Here is an 18930-nt window from a genome sequence, read left to right as displayed (position 1 = left end):
CTGTCCTAGGCACAGCATGTAAGTGCAATTACAAAGGAAGCACAGCAGCATGCGAAGATTCGGCATTACATCTAAAACTTTGACAAACTTCTATACGTGTGTAGTGGAGAGTATATTGACGGGTTGCATCACAGCCTGGTATGCCCTTGAATGGAAAATCCTACAAAAAGAAGTGGATACAGCCTGTCCATCATGGGTAAAGTCTTACCCACCACTGAGCACAGCTACGTTTGTAAATGAAGTGTTGTCACAGGAAAGCAGCATCCATCATCAGGGACCCCCACCACCTAGGACATGCTGTCTTCTTGCTCCTGCCATCAGGGAGAAGGACTGATACCACCAAGTTCAGGAACAGTTATTACCCCTTAATCATCAGGCTCTTGAATCAAAGGGGATAACCACTCAACTTCACTTGCCCAGTCATTGACATGTTCCCACAATCTATGGACTCAATTTCAAGGGCTCTTGTTCTCATGTTGTTGATATTTATTGTTTATTTATTTATTATTATTAATATTTCTTTCTTTCTGTATTTGTATAGTTTGTTATATCTTGCACACTAGTTGAATGCCCAAGTTGATGCGGTTTTTCATTGATTCTGATATTGCTAGCATTCTTTTATGGATTTATTGAGTATACCTGTAAGAAAATGAAACTCAGGGTTGTATCTGGTGACGTATATGTACTTTGGTAATAAATCTACTTTGAACTTTGAAATTCAAGAACAGAGAAATACAATGAACGTTTTAGTTAATTAGAAAGGACCAATTCTGATAAGAATTCATCTGACAACATGCTATTTGATTTTCTGCATTTGATAGTGTGCCTTCTATGTACAGACTACATTTGGTCTGTTCTTTCACAATTAAATGACGTATTTGTAGAAGATGTTTTAAAACAGAGCAAACATTATTTTTATGAAGCTTTTTGATGTGGCTTATTGTTCTCCGGTTGTTAATTTTAATATATGTGGTATACATTCTCTTGCATTAGGTAAGAAACAGGACCTGTGGTTTGTAGTAGATCCTGCAACTGGAGAAAAGCAAACCACATTGACTACAGATATGTCAGGGAACATCTGTCCATCTGCTCCTCTCCTGTACATTGGGCGAACAGGTATGAGTGCTGAGGTATTTAGAACTGTTAAGAGGAAAGAGTTGGGATGTTGGGATTAATTGTTTAATGAAAAGGATGTCCAAAGTCATATTTTTGTGATTTTGGAAGGAAATTATCAAGGTTGATCCCATTGTAAATTCACTCCAGTGATGGCATAAATTACAAGGGTGTAAGATAAAATAGAATGGAAATATGAAGAACTTTTTAACTTGTTTCTGGAATAAATAAAGGGATCATTGAAGCAATTAACAACCAACATTAGGGTGTTTTAAGGACAGCTGGAGAACTACTGGTGGGGAATAGAATATTTGGAAACGTTATGGATTAAGGGTCATCTGTGTTCTCAGATAGAGATAAAAGATCCAGATCACTACTTGCAAAGAAGATCAGGGGAACTGCCCCAGTGTCGTAGTTAATATTTTATTTCTCAATTTACATAAATTATCAAGTTAATATCATGTTATTATTTGTGGGAGCTTGCTGCATGTGAATTGCCTGATGGATTTTAGTTGATTTTAAGCTGTCCTTCAGGATCAGGTTGAATTGCTTCCACTCAATTTCTGATGGTTCTGAGTCGGCTGATAAGATCAGTGAAAGAATGGCAGACTCTGCCACATACAGTCTGCTTGGTGGGAGAGGCAAGTGGATAGTTTGGTTATGATCCTGATGCAACTCCCTCTGTAATTCATTGTGATCTTGACAAATGGACCTAAAGCTCTCAGTACTATCCTGAATGTACCTTATCTGTTTGAGTAGTCGTAATTCAGAGATTACCATGAACTGGTGGGGAAGTTCTATTTTTTCACAAAATCTTTGAAGATATCTTTGGATCACTTCGGCTGTACACCTGGTAACCTCTTACCTTGATGAAGCTTGGGATAGAGTATCTGTTTTGGGAGTCTGATGTTGTGGTCTACCCACTGGGCCTCAGTGCAGGGGATGTTAGTCTGGGAAAGGGTGCTGACATTGATTCTCTGATGATAATTAGAAGATTTTGTAGAGCCAATGTCGGTGATATCTCAACAGTGCTTTAACATGTTTGCTGTATATAGTATATTTTAAAAGAACTATAATGGATATTTTAGAAATAAGCAGGGGATAGGTGAATCCAGGTAGGGGGGAGGGGAATAATGTGGGAAGATGGAAGGTGATAGGCGGGGAAAGTAAAAGGCTAAAGAAGAAGGGAACCAAAGGGAGGATGATGATGGGGAAGGAGAAAGAGAAGGGGTAAGAAGCAGAAGACTGTGGTTACCAGTTAGAGGAAATTGATATTCATTTCATTAGCCTCCATAACCAACACATCATTCTCGGCAACTTCTGCCATCTGTAATCGGATTCCACTACAAGGTACATTTTATCTTCCTCTCCCTCTCCACTTTCTTCAGGGGTCTCTCTCTCCATGACTCCCTTGTCCATTCATCTCACCCCACCAATCACATTCTAGGCACTTAACCCTACAACCAGGTTAAGTGTTACGCCTGCCTCTATACCTCCTCTCTCACCACTATTCTGCGCCCTAAACAGTCCTTCCAGATGAGGCAGCACTTCACATGAGAATGTGTTGGTGTCATTCATTGCATCTGATGTTCCTGGTGCAGCATCCTCTACATCAGTGAAATACGATGTGGATTGGGGGGGTTGTTTCATTGAGCATCTTGGCTATGTCTGCCATAACTCAATAATCTCCTGGTGGCCCACCATTTTTATTCCACCTCCCATTCCCATGTTGACATGTCTGTACACCTCCCCCTTCATTGCCACGTCGAAGCCAGATACAGATTGGAGGAACAACACCTCATATCCCATCTTAGTAGTCTCCAAATGGCCTCCATGAACATCGATTTTTTTTCTAACTTCCAGTAATCACTCCCTCCTCTATTTTTCCTCATTTCACTGGCACAGTTTCTCCATTTCTTTCCACTCCCCTACTGTTACAAACAGCTCATCACCTATCATCAAACTGTCCTCTCCTATCAGATTTCTTCTTCAGCCTTTTGCCTTCCCACCTCGCAGCTTCTCACATTATTCCCCTTTTCCCCCTCCCCCACTCTCACCCAAATCACCTGTCCCTACCAAGCTTCTGCTTCTCCCCCTCCCTTACTCTTTTATTCTCACTTCTGCACCCATCCTATCCAGTTCTGATGAAAGGCCTCAGCCTGAAACATTGACTTTTCATTTTCCTCCATAAATGCTGCCTGACTCATTGAATTCATCCAGCATTTTGTGTGTGTTGAACATCAGTCTGCATTAAGTCTGCTGTGAACCCATTGGTTAAGAACACCATATATATCCCTTCATGAAACGGGCATAAGATAGAATCAGCCACAGTTCCTCTATGGGTTGAGCCACAGGCCTTTTCTGTGTTCTAAATAATAGCAACAACAGAAATGTTACCACAAGAGTATCAGTGTTGGAGATCTTAAGGATCCTGTAAAAGATTGACCTTTCAGTACTCTTAGACAATCTGAGCACTGCTAATCAACAGCAACCAGAAATTGGTTGCAATGTCTGAATTATTATGGAAATCACTCTAGTTATAACCGGTAATAGAATTCTAGATGAGAATGCCCAGGAGATCCAGGAACTAACTCAAATCACTCTCGTTATAACCTGTGATAGAACTCCAAATGAGAATGCCTGGGAGATCCAGGAACTAACTCAAATCATTCATTGCAAGCACAAAGTTTTCTTGGACTGGAAGCTCCACAATGCCTCAGGGGAAAAGAAATGGCTTTTCAGATGGCTGAAGATTGAGGTTTTACAGAAAATCCTTGACTTTAGCCAGGGAGCCTCATGTCAGTTGTAGGGAGGCTATTGGAGTGGATTCTTAAGGATGGGATACATAAACATGAAGGGAATGGAGGGATATGGATCACGTGAAGGCAAATGGGATTATTTTAAATTGGCATCAGAGACAGCACAGACATCAAAGGCTAAGAGGACTGTTTCTCTGCTGCACTGTTCTACGTATGAAAGTTGGAAAGAGCACAGGAGATCCAGAAACTCACTAATATACACAGCATCTACAGATTCTTAAGTATTATCAAGGTCATCTGTGGCTTGAACATCCAAGACCCCACCTCACTGAGAGCAAAAAATAGAGGTGAATGTATCAAGAGACCTGCTGAAAGAAACAGAGAGTCAAGTCTTATTTTTCTGGATATCAGAATGTGCTAGTGCCTGAAAAACTATAATTTAGTAAAATGTTCCTGTGCCAATGAATGTAATAATAATGTTATGAACCTTATCAATGATGTACGTAAATCAGGAAAGATGTTTCGAAGACAGCGTTGATGGAACTTTTCAAGTGCCTTCAGTACTAATGACATCTGAAGGCACTTGAAAAGTTCCATCAACACTGCCTTTGAAACATCTTAAATATCAACTGGGAAGATAGAAGAACCAACGTCAGTGTGCTAAATGAAGCAAAAACAACAAGCATTGAAGCCTTCGTCATCAAGAACCAACTAAGATGGAGCGGTGATGTTGTTCGGATGAAAGACGAAGGTCTGCTGAAACAAATCTTCTACTCCCAGCTTAAAGAAGGCAAACGTAAAAGAGGTGGACAACAGAAGAGATTCAAAGATGTCTTAAAAGCCAACATGAAGAAATGTAACATCGACATCAACAATTGGGAAACCAATGCCAAGGACAGGGAACTCTGGCAAGCCATCATCCGAGAAGGAACAGCAACTTTCGAAGCCAACAGATGTGCAGAATTAGAAGAAAAGAGAAGAAAATGGAAACAGAGGCAGCAACAACCAAAGCCCGATCTGCCATCTGGAACTACCTGTCCTGAATGCGGAAGAACTTTGAAAGCCAAGATTGGACTCATAAACCACTTGAGAGCCCATAAGTAGTCAACAGAACAAAGACCATCATCCTCGACCTCGAGGGATAGCCACAACGACGAAATCAGGAAAGTACTGACATCTAGTGGCCGGAGTATTATTCTGCAATAGAACAGAATAAATAGTAGCTTTACTATTTTGTGAGAGCTTGTATAGAAATTGACTGATATGAAACTTACTTTAATTATGATCATATTGTGTTATTTTTAGTCACAGATGTATGTTAAGACACAAATGCCAGAGTTTATTAATAGACCAGTTTCTGTTCATATTGTTAACTACTAAGAAATAACAGCCCATAATAGTTTTGTTATTTTAAATGCAGGAAATCATAATTAGTGCTTTTATGTGTTGACAGTGTAGGTTATTTGAACGACACACGCAAAATGCTGGAGGAACTCAGCAGGCCAGGCAGCATCTGTAGAAAAGAGTTTGCAGCTTATGTGAAGTTATTTTTAAATTCCTTATCAGCCATAAAGATTCAAAAACAGTCAAATCCAACTACCTTTTCATTAATTTAAAGTGTTTGCAGTTGTGCAAGCTAAAATTTTATTTTTCCTCAGTTAAGGTACTTTGAGGGCAAATGAATTGCGAGCATTTGGCTTCACAATACATGATTCCAATATGTTCAGTAATGTATGTGCCAATGTGGGATCCTAGCATTGTCAGCATAAGTCTTAGACCCTGGCCCCTACCTATCCATGGTGTTCCTGAATTGAGGCATTCTACAAAGTACTCGTCTGATCATGTTCCGCTTCCCACTTTGCAGATGCCTCCATTAAGTCTGCAAGAATTGTTCTGAGCTTCCAGTTTCCTGTCATGTTAATTCTCCATCCCATCCCCTCTGACCTCTCTGTCCTTGGGTTCTTACACTATTCCAACAAAAGCCCGACGTAAGCTTGAGAAATAGCATCTCAGCTTTGAAGTAGATAGGTTCCGGCTCAACAATTTTCAAATAACAAGCCTTTCTAACGTCTATCATATTATACCATTATGGGCTGTTGTTTCTTAGTAGTTAACAGTATGAACATAAACTAGTCTGTTAAGCTCTGGCATTTGTGCCTCAACATACATCACATTCTGATTTTTCAGCATCCTCGCTAGTTTTTGCCCATAGTGCGGCTTGCCTGTAGAAAATAGAGCATAGTGGTTAATAGGAATTATTCTGGCTGGGGGTCTAGTGACTAGTGATGTTCCACAGGAATTTGTACTGAGAACTCTGCTGTTTGGATATGGATGAATTTATAGATGGATGGGTTAGTAAGTTAGCAAATGATATGAAGATTGGTGGTGTCGAAGAATATAGCAGTATATACATTCAGTGGCCACATTATTAGGTACTTTATAAATTGGCCACTGAGTGTATGTTCGTGGTCTTCTGTTTCTGTAGACATCCACTTCAAGGTTTGATGTGTTGTGTATTCAGGGATGCTCTTCTTCACACTGCTGTTGTAATGTGTGGTTATTTTGAGTTCTGGTCACATTCCTGTCAGCTTGAACCAGTCTGGCCATTCTCCTGTGACTGGTCTCATTATCAAGCTTTTGTTGCCCACAGAACTGCCGTTCATGGGATGCTTTTTGTTTTTGGCACCATTCTCTGTAAACTCTAGAGACTGTTGTGCATGAGAATCCCAGAAGATCAGCAGTTTCTGAGATACTCAAAAACCTGACATCAATAATCTTTCCACACTCGAACTCACTTAGATCACGTTTCTTCCCCATTCTGATGTTTGGTCTGAGCAACAACTGAACCATGACCATGTCTGCATGCTTTTAGGCACTGAGTTGCTGGCACATAATTGGCTGATTAGATATTTGCATTAATAAGCCAGTGTACAAGTGTACCTAATAAAGTGGCCACTGTGTGAAGATCAGTTGCATATATATGGATGGAACTTACCATGGCCAAATGTGAAATGTTGGTACATTGGGAGATCAAATGTAAAGAGACCCTTAACAGTTTTGATGAGCTGAGGAGTCTTGGGTCTAAGTTCATAACTCCCTGAAAGTGGCTGTACAGGTTGATAGGTTGACAAGGGCAGATGGCATGCTAGCCTTTATTAGTCAGTAACTCATGTTCAAGAGTCAGGAAGTTATACTACAGCTTTATAATTCTCTGGTTAGGCAGCATCAGGACTATTGCATTCAGTTAATTATAGAAAGGATTGTGTGGCTTTGGAGATGGTTCAAAAGACAGTTACCAGGATGCTGGCTGGATTAGAGGACGTTAAACCATATTGGACTAATTCTTTTTTCCCTCTGGAGCAACGGAGCCTGAGAGGATATCTGATAGAGGTTTATAGGGTCATGAGATGCACAGATAGAACTGGAGTCAGTTCATTTTTCCTGGGGATGAAATATCTAATGCCAGAGGGCATGCATTTAAGGTGAGAGGAGGTAAGTTCAAAGGAGATGTATGGGGCTCATTTTACACAGAGAGTGTTGGGTGCCCAAAAGGCTCTGCCTTGAGGCAGGAGTTGGGGTGGAGGCACATAGAAGTATTCGAGATTCTTAGATAGGCATGTGAATGTGCAGAAAATGGATGGACATGAACATTGCGTAGGCAGGAGGGATTCATTCAGTTGAGTGAGCAATTGGTTACTAATTTAATAGTTCAGCACAAGATTGTGGGCCAAAGGGCCTGATCTGTCCAGTATTGTTCTCTGTTCTATGTTCCATATAAAGTACAAATTTTTATAGTGAAATGATTGTTACTCCACATCTGATGCAACATTAAAAATGCACAATAAGCATAAATAACACAATAAAAAAACAAAGAAAACAATAAATATAAAAGCAATCTTATAAAACACAATTCACAAGGAACTGTTGTATACATTGATTGTATTGATTGATTGAGGAGACTTAGGTCCTTTAACATCTGTCGGACAATGCTGAGGATGTTCTAAGAGTCTGTGGTGGCCAGTGCGATCATGTTTGCTGTTGTGTGCTGGGGCTGCAGACTGAGGGTAGCAGTTACCAACAGAATCGATAAACTCATTCGTAAGGCCAGTGATGTTGTGGGGATGGAACTGGACTCGCTGACAGTGGTGTCTGAAAAGAGGATGCTGTCCAAGTTGCATGCCATCTTGGACAATGTCTCCCATCCACAACATAATGTACTGGTTGGGCACAGGAGTACATTCAGCCAGAGACTCATTCCACCGAGATGCAACACAGAGCGTCATAGGAAGTCATTCCTGCCTGTGGCCATCAAACTTTACAACTCCTCCCTTGGAGGGTCAGACACCCTGAGCTAATAGGCTGGCCCTGGACTTATTTCCTGGCATAATTTACATATTACTATTTAATTATTTATGGTTTTATTACTATTTAATTAATTACGGTGCAACTGTAACGAAAACCAATTTCCCCCGGGATCAATAAAGTATGACTATGACTATACTACTATGACTATGTACATAAAGTGATGCTAGGTGATGTGTATTTAGTCATGGTGGGGATTAGTAGGGTGGGTTAATGACTGAAGGTGTAATTAACCTGACGGCTTGGGAAAGTGACTGCTTTTGAGTCTAGTGGTCATGGCATAGATGCTACGTAGCCTCTTCCCTGGTGAAAGTGGAACAAACAGTTGATAAGCAGGATGGGTGGGATCCTTCATGACATTGCTGGCCTTTTTCGATATATACACCTTTCTGCATATATATCCTTGATGGTGGGTAGATTGGCACCGGTGATGTGTTGGGCAATTTTAACTGCCAATTGTAGAGTCCTCCTGACCACCGCAGTGCAGTTTCCGTACGATGCAGTGACGCAACATGTTAGGATGCTCTCAAATGCGCATCTGTAGGTCATGAGTATCGATGTGCATAGAGCAGCTCTCTTCAGTTTCCTCAGAAAGAAGAGGTGTTGTTGAGTTTTCTTGAGTGTGGAGGATGTGTTCTGAGACCATAAGAGGTTGTGCTACATGTGCACTCCAAGAAGTTTGACATTGCTCACAGTTTTCACTGTGATTGCTCAGGTGTTTGACTAAGTTTGGGTGTTAGTCACTTGTAATGAAGGTAACAAGCCAGCTATTTGGATCAACCAAAATCCCACAAAGTGTTGTAATATTGACCAGATAATCTGCTTTTATTGAGTCAATTGAGATGTTACTACTGACACTAGAGTTAAGTCCTCTTCTCATCAAAATCATGTTTTTACATCCACCTGAGAGAGCAAATAGAGCTTAAATTTAATATCAAGCAAATTTCAGTACCTCTGACAACACACCACTTCAGTGTTACCACTCTGGGTTTTGGTCTCAGGTACTGAATGTTAATTTACAATGTTCTAACTTGGAATTCAACTGTCTGAGCCACAAATGGCAAGACCAATATTCTGACAGCAGTATTTAATCCTCTGTAAAAATCCCTGCTTTATATTCATGAAGAATAATTTTGAAGCTGTGTATTGAATGATCTCTGTTGCTTAACTTGACAGAGTATATGATCACCATGTACGATACCAAGACACGTGAAATGTACTGGAATGCAACATACTATGACTACTCTGCTCCTTTATGCAATGAAAATACAGACTATAGTAAGTTTTACATTTTTAATTCTAAATTTGAGAACTCACTTTTTCATGAGCTCGATGCCAACTAAAATTTATTGAATGCCATAATATGAGTCCCCTTCCTAAATTAAATTTTGACCTCTCGTTTGCAGAAGTTATTTATGCTAGTTGTTTTATTTATGCTTTTCACAGAGATGGCTCATTTTGCATCAAATGGCGATGGTTTGGTGGTGACTGTAGACAGAGCATCAGGTGATGTCCTTTGGATGCAGAATTATGGATCTCCTGTGGTAGGAATGTTCATTTGGCAACAAGACAGCCTTCACCAGATACCTCACCTCAATGTTGCCATGGAAACATTGCGATACCTCACCTTTAACTCTCAGGACATCCGGATGATAAAATGGAACTACCAGTTTGCAAAAGAGCCATCCACTACAAAGACCCAATTGGTGTAAGTGCTACTTTCCAAATCCCAATTTTAACACTCTATTGGAATATATCCAAGCTTATATTGCCTATATATGAGCTTCTCCATAACTTTATAGACTAATTGAAACAGGTTTTACTCGAGACCTAGACACTTCAATGCCATACTCTACAAGATTGCTCTAGAGTACATCCTGATACCTGAGTGTAGTGATGTACCATAGACTGCTGACCACCTCACATCCTGAATGTGGACCTTGTAGCCATCAGCTAAATCACCGAGCTTGGAAAGTTGTTCAGTACACTTACAATGCTTCTTAATAAAATATCATTGCACTTTGGAGTTTCGCTCTACACACTTCTGGCAACTACACCTATCATTCAAGCATTACAAAGAAATGCTTATATCTGTGCTTATGCTTATTACAGTTTACCTTTTATACGCAGCCAGTTCCATTAACTAAAGTCATCCTTTTTGCCTTTTGTACAAGAAAGTATTCAGGTGGTTATATATTTTCCCAATGGTTAAACATGCTTTGCTTTTTTATTTCCTCATTGCAGTCCCACACTTTATGTTGGGAAACATGCATCTGCCTTCTATGCCTCAACATCACTCGTCCATGAAGGAGTTGCTGTAGTGGTAAGTTCACAACTCTAAGAGCGTTACCATAATTAAAGTAACTGATATGGATTAGCAGCATGGTTGGGAACCGGACAGTCTCTGTAAAATGAGCAAGTGCTATCTGAACAATCTGTTGATTTTTGTAAGGATTGGGACAAAGTACTTCCCTCGTCTTTTATTGATTTTCTCATCTTTAGAAAATGCTGCATGAGAGTTTGTTTTAATCTAAAAAAAGGATACAGAACATACTGCCTTTTCCGTAGCCTCGTGGAATCCCCATGTCAGTGGTCGTACATGTCAGTGGTCCCACAACTGATGATGTCACTGTGCAAGAGCAAGGCGCTTGTGAAAGAACTCCAAGCACTCGAGTCAAATATCCCCCGGGGAGTATTCTTGCATCTGGTAACGTCGAGAACCAATGGCTGATCATAGGTGCGTAAATAACCTCCCAGCTGTTGTAATGAGTAGGCAACACGTGATCTTTGGCCAGAGTGTGTATTAGTTAAAAAGCAAAGTGATGTCCAACTCCACTAACTTTCAGCTGTAATACACAGATTCTTATACAACACCTGTTTCAATGCTCAATGAGTTCCCAGCTCTAATGGAGCTACATGGAAGGCAGTGAGCAGATGTGAATTAATAAACTTTAAAACAGGCAAGTTGCAAAAGTGTCAGTGTAGGCGTTGAAACTTCTAATATGGAATTTGAAACAGAGTTCTTTGGCCCAAAAATATTAAGTAGCTACAATTATCTCTCTTGTCTTCAATACATTTTATTATAGGCTACCATTAAAATAGCAACTAATGCAATTTCATTAAAATGGTTTGACTCCTTTTAAGTATTAGAATCAAAACAGTCTTTAGAGTTTCCAGTTTTGGAGTAGAGGTGTTTTGGATGATTTGACATCTCCCTATTATAATTGGATTATGGTATCTTTGTATTTGGAACAAAATGTAAATGTAATTACACTCTTTGAAGCTAAATTTAAAGCACATTATACATTCATATAGTAGTAAACAAATTGCTGAAAAGGCACTCTGAATTGCTGTTGAAATGCAGTAATTGCAGTTGGATACAGAATAATCATGAACTATTTGGTGCAGTTTCTATTCCTGTAAGTGGATGAATAATCATACCGTTCCATGTGGAATGTGCCAAATGTCAGATAGTAGTGAGGGGGTGGTAGCTTGAGGCTATGATATGCAGCTCTCATTTCAAGATTCAAGATTGTTTAATGTCATTTCCAGTACACGTGTAAAGGAAAATGGAATAATTGTTAGTCTAGATTTGTTGCAGCACAAAAAAAACAGCAAGATAAAGAACACACTAATAAAAGACACAATAAATCTACATAAGATTGCTTATCTACATTTATAGTATGTACATAAAGTGACTGTTAGTTACAGGAGTGCCTGTACATAAGGTGACTCTGACAGGAAATGATAAAGTAGTATTAGAGTGGTGGATTAGTGGGTGGAGGTGCTGATTGGCCTTACTGTTTGGGGAAAGTAATTGTTGTTGAGTCTGATCATTCTGGCGTGGATGCTACGTAGCCACCTCCGTGATGGGAGGGGGACAAACAGTCCATGAGCAGGGTAGTGTGTTCCTCCCTGATATTGCTAAACATTTTCCGGCACCTTTCTGTATATATGTCCTTGATAGTGGGTAGACTTTACTTAAAACCTTACTTATTCATTAAGCTTGTAAAAAATCTCACTAAAAATATATCAATCCATTTTGTGTATGTTGTTTCCAGGTCATCATGAACTCCCCCCAGTTGCACACACTACGATCCTGAGGACATTTCCAGAACCCGTGAAGAAAAATAACGAGGCTGTCATCACAACAAAGACCAACACCAGAACTATTGATGAAGTATGTTGTAAATAGTTCATTTCTGTCTTTTGCTGATTCATACCTTGCCCTTTGGTCCTTCACTCTGAACTATCAATGTTAAAATGTCTGAGGTACTTTAAAAACAAAACCTGTGGGTGCTGGAAATCTGTAATAAAAACAGAAGATGCTAGAAATATTCAGGAGGTTTGCCATTGTCTGTGGAAAGAAAAAATGCCGGCCCTTTACCCAGCGCATTTCTAGAATTAGGATTAGTGTAAATGAGTGCCGGAGAGTTGGAAGAAGAAACCAAAACAGCCAGTGAACCAGGGGCATCTTATGGAGAATCTCCACACAGGGTTGAACCTGAGTTGCTGGAGCTGCAAAGAAGCAGCTCTACTAAAGTTACCCCCCCCCCCACTTTCCCTGTTGAGTGTTTCCAGCGTTTACTGTTTTATTCGAGTCACAATATAACTGATTCAAATCAAGGCACAAGAGAAACGCTGGAATAATTCTGTTCCTACACTGACTTAGATACTCTGAAGACCAGGCCATTACAAGAGTTTCTTCACCTGTCGTGACTTGCTACTGCTTGATGCTCTGCGTTGGGCATTCCCAGTGATTCTTAAAAACAATGCTTGGAATCCATAATCTCTTCTAAATAAAAAGAGAATTAATATAGACTACAGCATGGAAACATGCCTTTCAGCCTGATTTCTCCATGCCAACCAAGATGCCTATCTATACTAATCCCATTTTCCTGCATTTGGTCCACTTCCCTTTTAACCCCACATACCTGTGCACTTGTCCAAATGTTTTTTTTAAATGTAATGTCCCTGTTTTTCCACTTCCTCTGGAATTTTACAGCCATCCGTGGAAAATCTTGCCCCTCAGTTCCCTTTTCAGTCTTTCACCTCTCATCTTAAACTTGTGCTATCTAGTGTTAGACTCTTCTGCTCTGTGGAAAAGGCACTGGCTATCTGCCTAACTACGCCCCTCATAATTTTATAAAACTCTGGAGGTTAGAATGGAAAATATGGAATACATTCCTTTTATCAACTGATATAAAACTTTTATACCTGAAGTGACAGATTGCTTCAATTTTAATAATCAAAATTGTAAAATACACATGAAAAGTAAATTACACATGATCTCTGATAGGTTGAAAAATATCAGGTAATTGTGCCTCATAGCAGGCAAAACCACAAATCATTTATTGAAAGGTATTTAGTTATGTAGCAGCATTGCATATTTCATTTGTAAACCAAAATATTTGATATTCTGTTAAGTTTATGTCGCAGAATAACCAGATGCAATCAAAAGATTTTGTTGAAAATTATCGGATAGACAATGAAGTGAAGCAAGAGGCTACAACAGAGACTGTGCCTGAATTTGGAAACCAGGATATTCTGACTGCAGTCATACTTGGTTTACTAGTAGGATGCTGGGTGGTGTTTCTAATCATGTATCCAAAGGTAAGTGATATTTTCAAAACAATTATGTCATGCACCAGTAATCTAGTGTTAAAGTAGTTCCCAGTTTATTCTCCTTTATTCTTCTTATAATGACATGAGGTTTCTTTTTTTAATAACAGGTGTAATTGTGATCTTATTCTCTTCGTCTCCCTGCTCTCAACATTATGTTATGGTGATATCTAGCTCTCCTCCAACCACCCCACCCCAACCCCCAGCTCCCCTTCTATATTTTCTGTCGAACTTTCTCCCGCCCAGCTTCCATCAACCTGATGCTACAGTGATCCCAGTTCACCTCTGTTAGCCTAATGCTACTCTGATTGTCTACCCTTTTAACCCTTCCTGTCCATTAATTGTTAGGTAATGTCACAATGGTCCCAAATTCTCTTCCATAAACCTAATCGTACCCCCAACTCTTTAAATTGAAGCTTTGTATCATGATCCTCCAATTGATATACACTGATCTGATGTTAAACTGATGCCAAGCTGCTTATCATTAAGCTGATTTTATAGTGATTCACAGCTCTTGGCCATTAACCTAATGGTATAGAGATTCCTTTGCCCCCAACCTCCACCTCAGTAAGTTAACATTGTTTACACCAGTGATAATGCCTTCTTCATTTAGTCTGGTGGAATGCGAGAAAGATGGTGCTTGGAATCCATTTAAGGCAGGTATTGGCTCAGTAATCAATCAGCCTATATTATCCTGTAATATTATGAAGGATCCCTTACCTGCTCTGAAGCTTCCTCTCTCTCCTTTCTGTTATAGAAGATGCATCGGCAGCAGAAATTACAACAGGAGCAACTGGAACAACACCTGGAGGAGAAGTTTCAGCTGCTTCAGCAGCAACCACCGCGCTCTGCTGACCAGATCAAGTTGGACTCTCCAGAACTCTCCAGTGAGGTATCTCAAACCTCCCTAAAAGAAGCCCAGGGACCCAGCCCACCAAGTCATGACAGCAGTACCCAATCCTCAGAGCAACCTCCTGGCTACAGTTTATTCAATGGTACTGTCTGTTATGATGAAATAGTGGCTGGTTAGTATTGAGATTATCTATGTCACTTCTGCAAATTTGTTATTTTTCCAGAACAAACATCCTACTTTCTAGTCAGTCAAGCAATCATTGACTATACTCAGCTAAAGGAGGAGCTGAGAAGGACATAATTACAATCTAACTCTGCATGTTGAGACACATGCAAAGCATGAATGTCCACACCTAGTAGTAAATGAGCTGTCTGTGACACACTGTGCCTAGTTCACAAAGAACAAGAACAGTCCAACTGTTACTTCCATGTTTCTCCTTGGATGACATTGATAAGCATTACAGGAGGTCAGTTCCAAGTGGGGGTAACAAGATAACAAAGAGGAAGAAATTAAGTTGGAACATTTTCATTAACTAACGTCTGGAAGGTGGTGAACTTATGACACTAAGAATAAGAGATAGCAGGAAAGAGTAGAATAGGTAGTCCATTTGTTACTAGTTTCTTAACCATTATTTTGACCTACCCTTTCATTTCCAACAAATTACATTAAGGTTATACCTGTACAACCTTAGTGTACTACCTCACCAAGCTTGCAATGTTCCGTTGTGGAAGACTGGATGGATAGGCTAAATAAACGTAATCAAATATCTGTGTATTGCCTTTGGACCCTTAAATAAGAAAGAATATACTGGCATTAGAGACAGTCCAAAAGAAATCACTGGGGCTAATTCCTGGGATGAAAGGTTGTATTGTCACAAGCAGCTAAAGAAATTAGATCTTTATTCTTTGGAGTTTAGAAGAATGAGTGGATATCTTATTGAAACATTTAAGATCACAAGAGGCAAGTCTGCAGCCTGTAATTTCCCTTCTAAGGATGGTTTTTGAATTGACCAAACAACCTGGCACTTTTGTGCTCTCCTGGCCAATTCAGCGAACTAGACTCTGAAGAGTACCTATGCGGCCAGGGTGGCCATCGCTGGGGGTGGACACTGCGTGGAGGCCTAATGGCAGAAGATGAACCCATGGTCAGCTCCATTACTCCACGCTGATTAAAGCATCAGGCAAAAGTAAAATTATCAAAGACAAGAACAGAAAATGAACAGGTGTTCAGCAATGTCTGACTGTGTTTGGCTAGTTTCCCTCTCTTCTCACTACTACTGTTGGGTGATAGGTACAAGAGTCTTGGGTCCCACGCCCCCAAGATTGGGAGCAGTTGTTACCCTGACAGGCTTCACTCACCTCAGTGCTGAATGGGTTTCGTGACTGTGACTCACTTTTGCGGACTCTGTGGTTAATGTTCTCTGTGTTAATTATTTTTTATTGTTTGCAAGATTTGACTTTTTTTGCATGTTGGGTATTTGACTGCCTTTGTAGTGTGGGTGTTTTTAATGGGCTCCATTGTGTTTCTTTTTTTTGTGGCTGCCTGCAAGGAGACAAATCTCAAGGTTGTAAACAGTATAAATATTTTGGTAATAAATGTACTTTGACATTTGAACTTTTAAAAGGTACAAGCTGAGATGTTACCATTAATGGGAAATTTTGAAAGAGGAACATAGTTACAATATTATTTAAACATAGTCATTTAAAACGGAGGTACATAGGAACTTCTCACGGATGGTGGTAAATCTCAGCAGCTCTCTTCTCTGGAGGGTTGCTTGGAAGCTGGATCACTAGGACATTTGAAAAGGAAGTGGATACATTTTTGAAACATCATGGAATTAAAGACTATGGGGAACTGGCACAGAAGAGATGAGACCTGGGACAGATCAGCCCTGAAGGCTTGAAGGACTAGGTTCTTACTCCTGCTCTAACTTCCTTATTTTCTTTTATCATCAGGAGAGCGCTCTTCAGGTGCTCACAGCTAAAGGTATTTTTTCCCCAAATGCATCGCAGCTTTTTTTGCAGAATGATTTCAGCCCAGACTGGGACAATTTGGCCCATTTGTAACAGCTCTTTGTAGGAGCAGCCAACCTTGTCCCACTCCTCCATCCTCTCTGGGTAGTCCTGTAAATATTTTCCATTAAGTAATTACCTCTTTTGAATCTTCCTACAGTACTACATTTGGCAGTCCATTTCAGACCCTTTCTGCGAGCATGAAAATAATCTGAGAATTGTAGTAATTTTGCTGGTCACAAGCATTTTGTGTCCCCTAATTTTAGACTTGTCCACCAATGGGAACAGTTTCTTTCCATCTCCTTTGTCTAAACCCAACCTGATTTTAAACATCTTTACCAGTTCCTCTCCCAAATTCCACTGTTTCAAGCAAGTCCACCCCTGCTTCTCCAGTCTGTTCACTAAAGTAAAAGCCCTCATCTTTGGGCTCATTTTAATAATTCCAATCAAAACCATCTCAGAAACCTTTACATCTTTCATAAAATGTAATACTCAGACATTCACACCATATTATAGTTATTGCCAAACTAGTGTTTTATGATGTTTCAACATGACTTCCTTGTTCTTGTACTTAGTGCTACTACTTAGAAAGCCCAGGATCATGTGTACTTTTTAACAATTTTTCCAACCTGTCATTTTGAATAAACTTCAGCTTTTCATATGTTTTGTCCCTCACCATAAGTCTCCAGCTTCATTTCATTCTTGCTAGTGCATTACTCCTGTTAACTATCATTCTTTGTGCATTAAGTTCACAGCTAATGAGAGTGTCCGAACTATTTCTATTGTGATTTGATTTATTTTGTTCATCTAGCTAATTTCCCATTGACAAACACTACAGTGGTTTTCACTATCACCCAGGGAGAAACCTGGCAGCAATAGTAAAATTAGGCACAATGTATAACAGGCAGCCCATTTGCTAGAACAACACAACCAACACACATCTCTTTCCAGTAAGATGGCACATGTTCAGACACAGCGGCCTCTCGGGGGCCAACCAAAGGTGTTCTTTTCTTTATTAAATGTGTTCTTTATGATCATAAGACTATACTAGACTCCAAGAACTATGGATACAGCAGGTCTGCCGCATCAGTGAACTGCTCATTGTTCGGAGTAGCCGGCTGGGGTGTTGTAGGAACCAGCCAGCGGGTCGGTGAAGGAGTTGGCTGGTGAGTTGGACAAAGAGGAGTCGGCTGGCGTGTCAGTGATGAAGAAGCTGGCTGGCGGGCTGGAGAAGGAGAAGCTGGCTGACGTGCCGGAGAAGGAGCTGGCTGGCAGGTTGAAGGAGCCCAATTAGGTTCGGAGGAGGTGACCTGGGTGCAGACCATATTGCTGCCTGCTACTTGAAGGCATCAAAGTTGGTGTGCAAAAGTGTTGCGCAGTGTAACCATGGGTGATTGTCTTGGACATTTCTCTTCCAATCGCAAGACCCTGTTGGACATTTATAATGTAAGATGCTGCAGGCCTGTTTCCCTTGTTTGGTAGTGAGGCAGATGGCGAGGCAGCAGTGTAACCTTGATTGTAGCAAGGAGCAGGCCTCAAGCTGCAGACTTGACTGCTGCTGTAATCCAGGTGAGGAGATGCCAGAGCAGTGTAGCAGGATATCTGTGCTGAGTTGGGGGCTGGCCTTTCCTGTCAGTGCTGCCATCCAGTGTCTGATTGGTGGAATTACAAGCTGGATTGCCAGAACTGTGTCATAAATTTGCTGGACGTTGCTCAGGGTCTTGGACTATATATGTGTTTTCTTACATGACTATGGGTTTCTTTTCTCACTATTTTGAATGTGCTGTGCATGTTTTGCACCTTGGCCCCAGAGGCATGCTGTCTTTTTCAGCTGTATCCATGTATAGTTGAATGAAAGTTAGATTAGATTTGATTTGAAAATGCTTGAGGAACTCAGCAGGTCAGGCAGCATCTATGGAGAGGAGTAAAGCGTCAATATTTTGGGCTGAGACCCTTGGGTAGTCATGCAGTGACTGCATATTGATGTGGCAGAGTTACATTAAATTCCTTCTTAATTCCTCTTTGTTTTGGCTGAGAATAGTAGGTGCTTGATTGACTGTTTAGAGTGTATTTCTTGCATGAAACTAATGAAGTTAGTGAGTTAACTGAGCAGCCATGCTCTTGGGGTTTTTAAAACGATGCATTCTGCATCTTTTTTCTAAAATATACCTCTAATTACTAAAGAACTTCTTGCTGGTTCACGGTTCAT

General features: G+C 40.3%; 1 protein-coding gene across 1 annotated transcript in view; it reads left to right on the top strand.

The window, feature by feature from the left end:
• LOC134351874 (serine/threonine-protein kinase/endoribonuclease IRE1-like) overlaps positions 1–18930 on the top strand; it is a 71319-nt gene that overhangs the window by 40957 nt on the left and 11432 nt on the right. The window contains exons 6-13 of the mRNA XM_063058715.1: positions 994–1116; positions 9411–9512; positions 9681–9942; positions 10479–10557; positions 10803–10971; positions 12296–12414; positions 13662–13847; positions 14614–14881. Of these exons, the coding sequence (XP_062914785.1) occupies positions 994–1116; positions 9411–9512; positions 9681–9942; positions 10479–10557; positions 10803–10971; positions 12296–12414; positions 13662–13847; positions 14614–14881 (1308 nt within the window). The remainder of the gene's footprint in view (positions 1–993; positions 1117–9410; positions 9513–9680; positions 9943–10478; positions 10558–10802; positions 10972–12295; positions 12415–13661; positions 13848–14613; positions 14882–18930) is intronic.

This window comes from Mobula hypostoma, chromosome 9 (genome assembly GCF_963921235.1).
Source record: "Mobula hypostoma chromosome 9, sMobHyp1.1, whole genome shotgun sequence".
Lineage (NCBI taxonomy): Eukaryota > Metazoa > Chordata > Chondrichthyes > Myliobatiformes > Myliobatidae > Mobula > Mobula hypostoma.
This window is presented reverse-complemented; position numbering and strand designations above follow the sequence as displayed.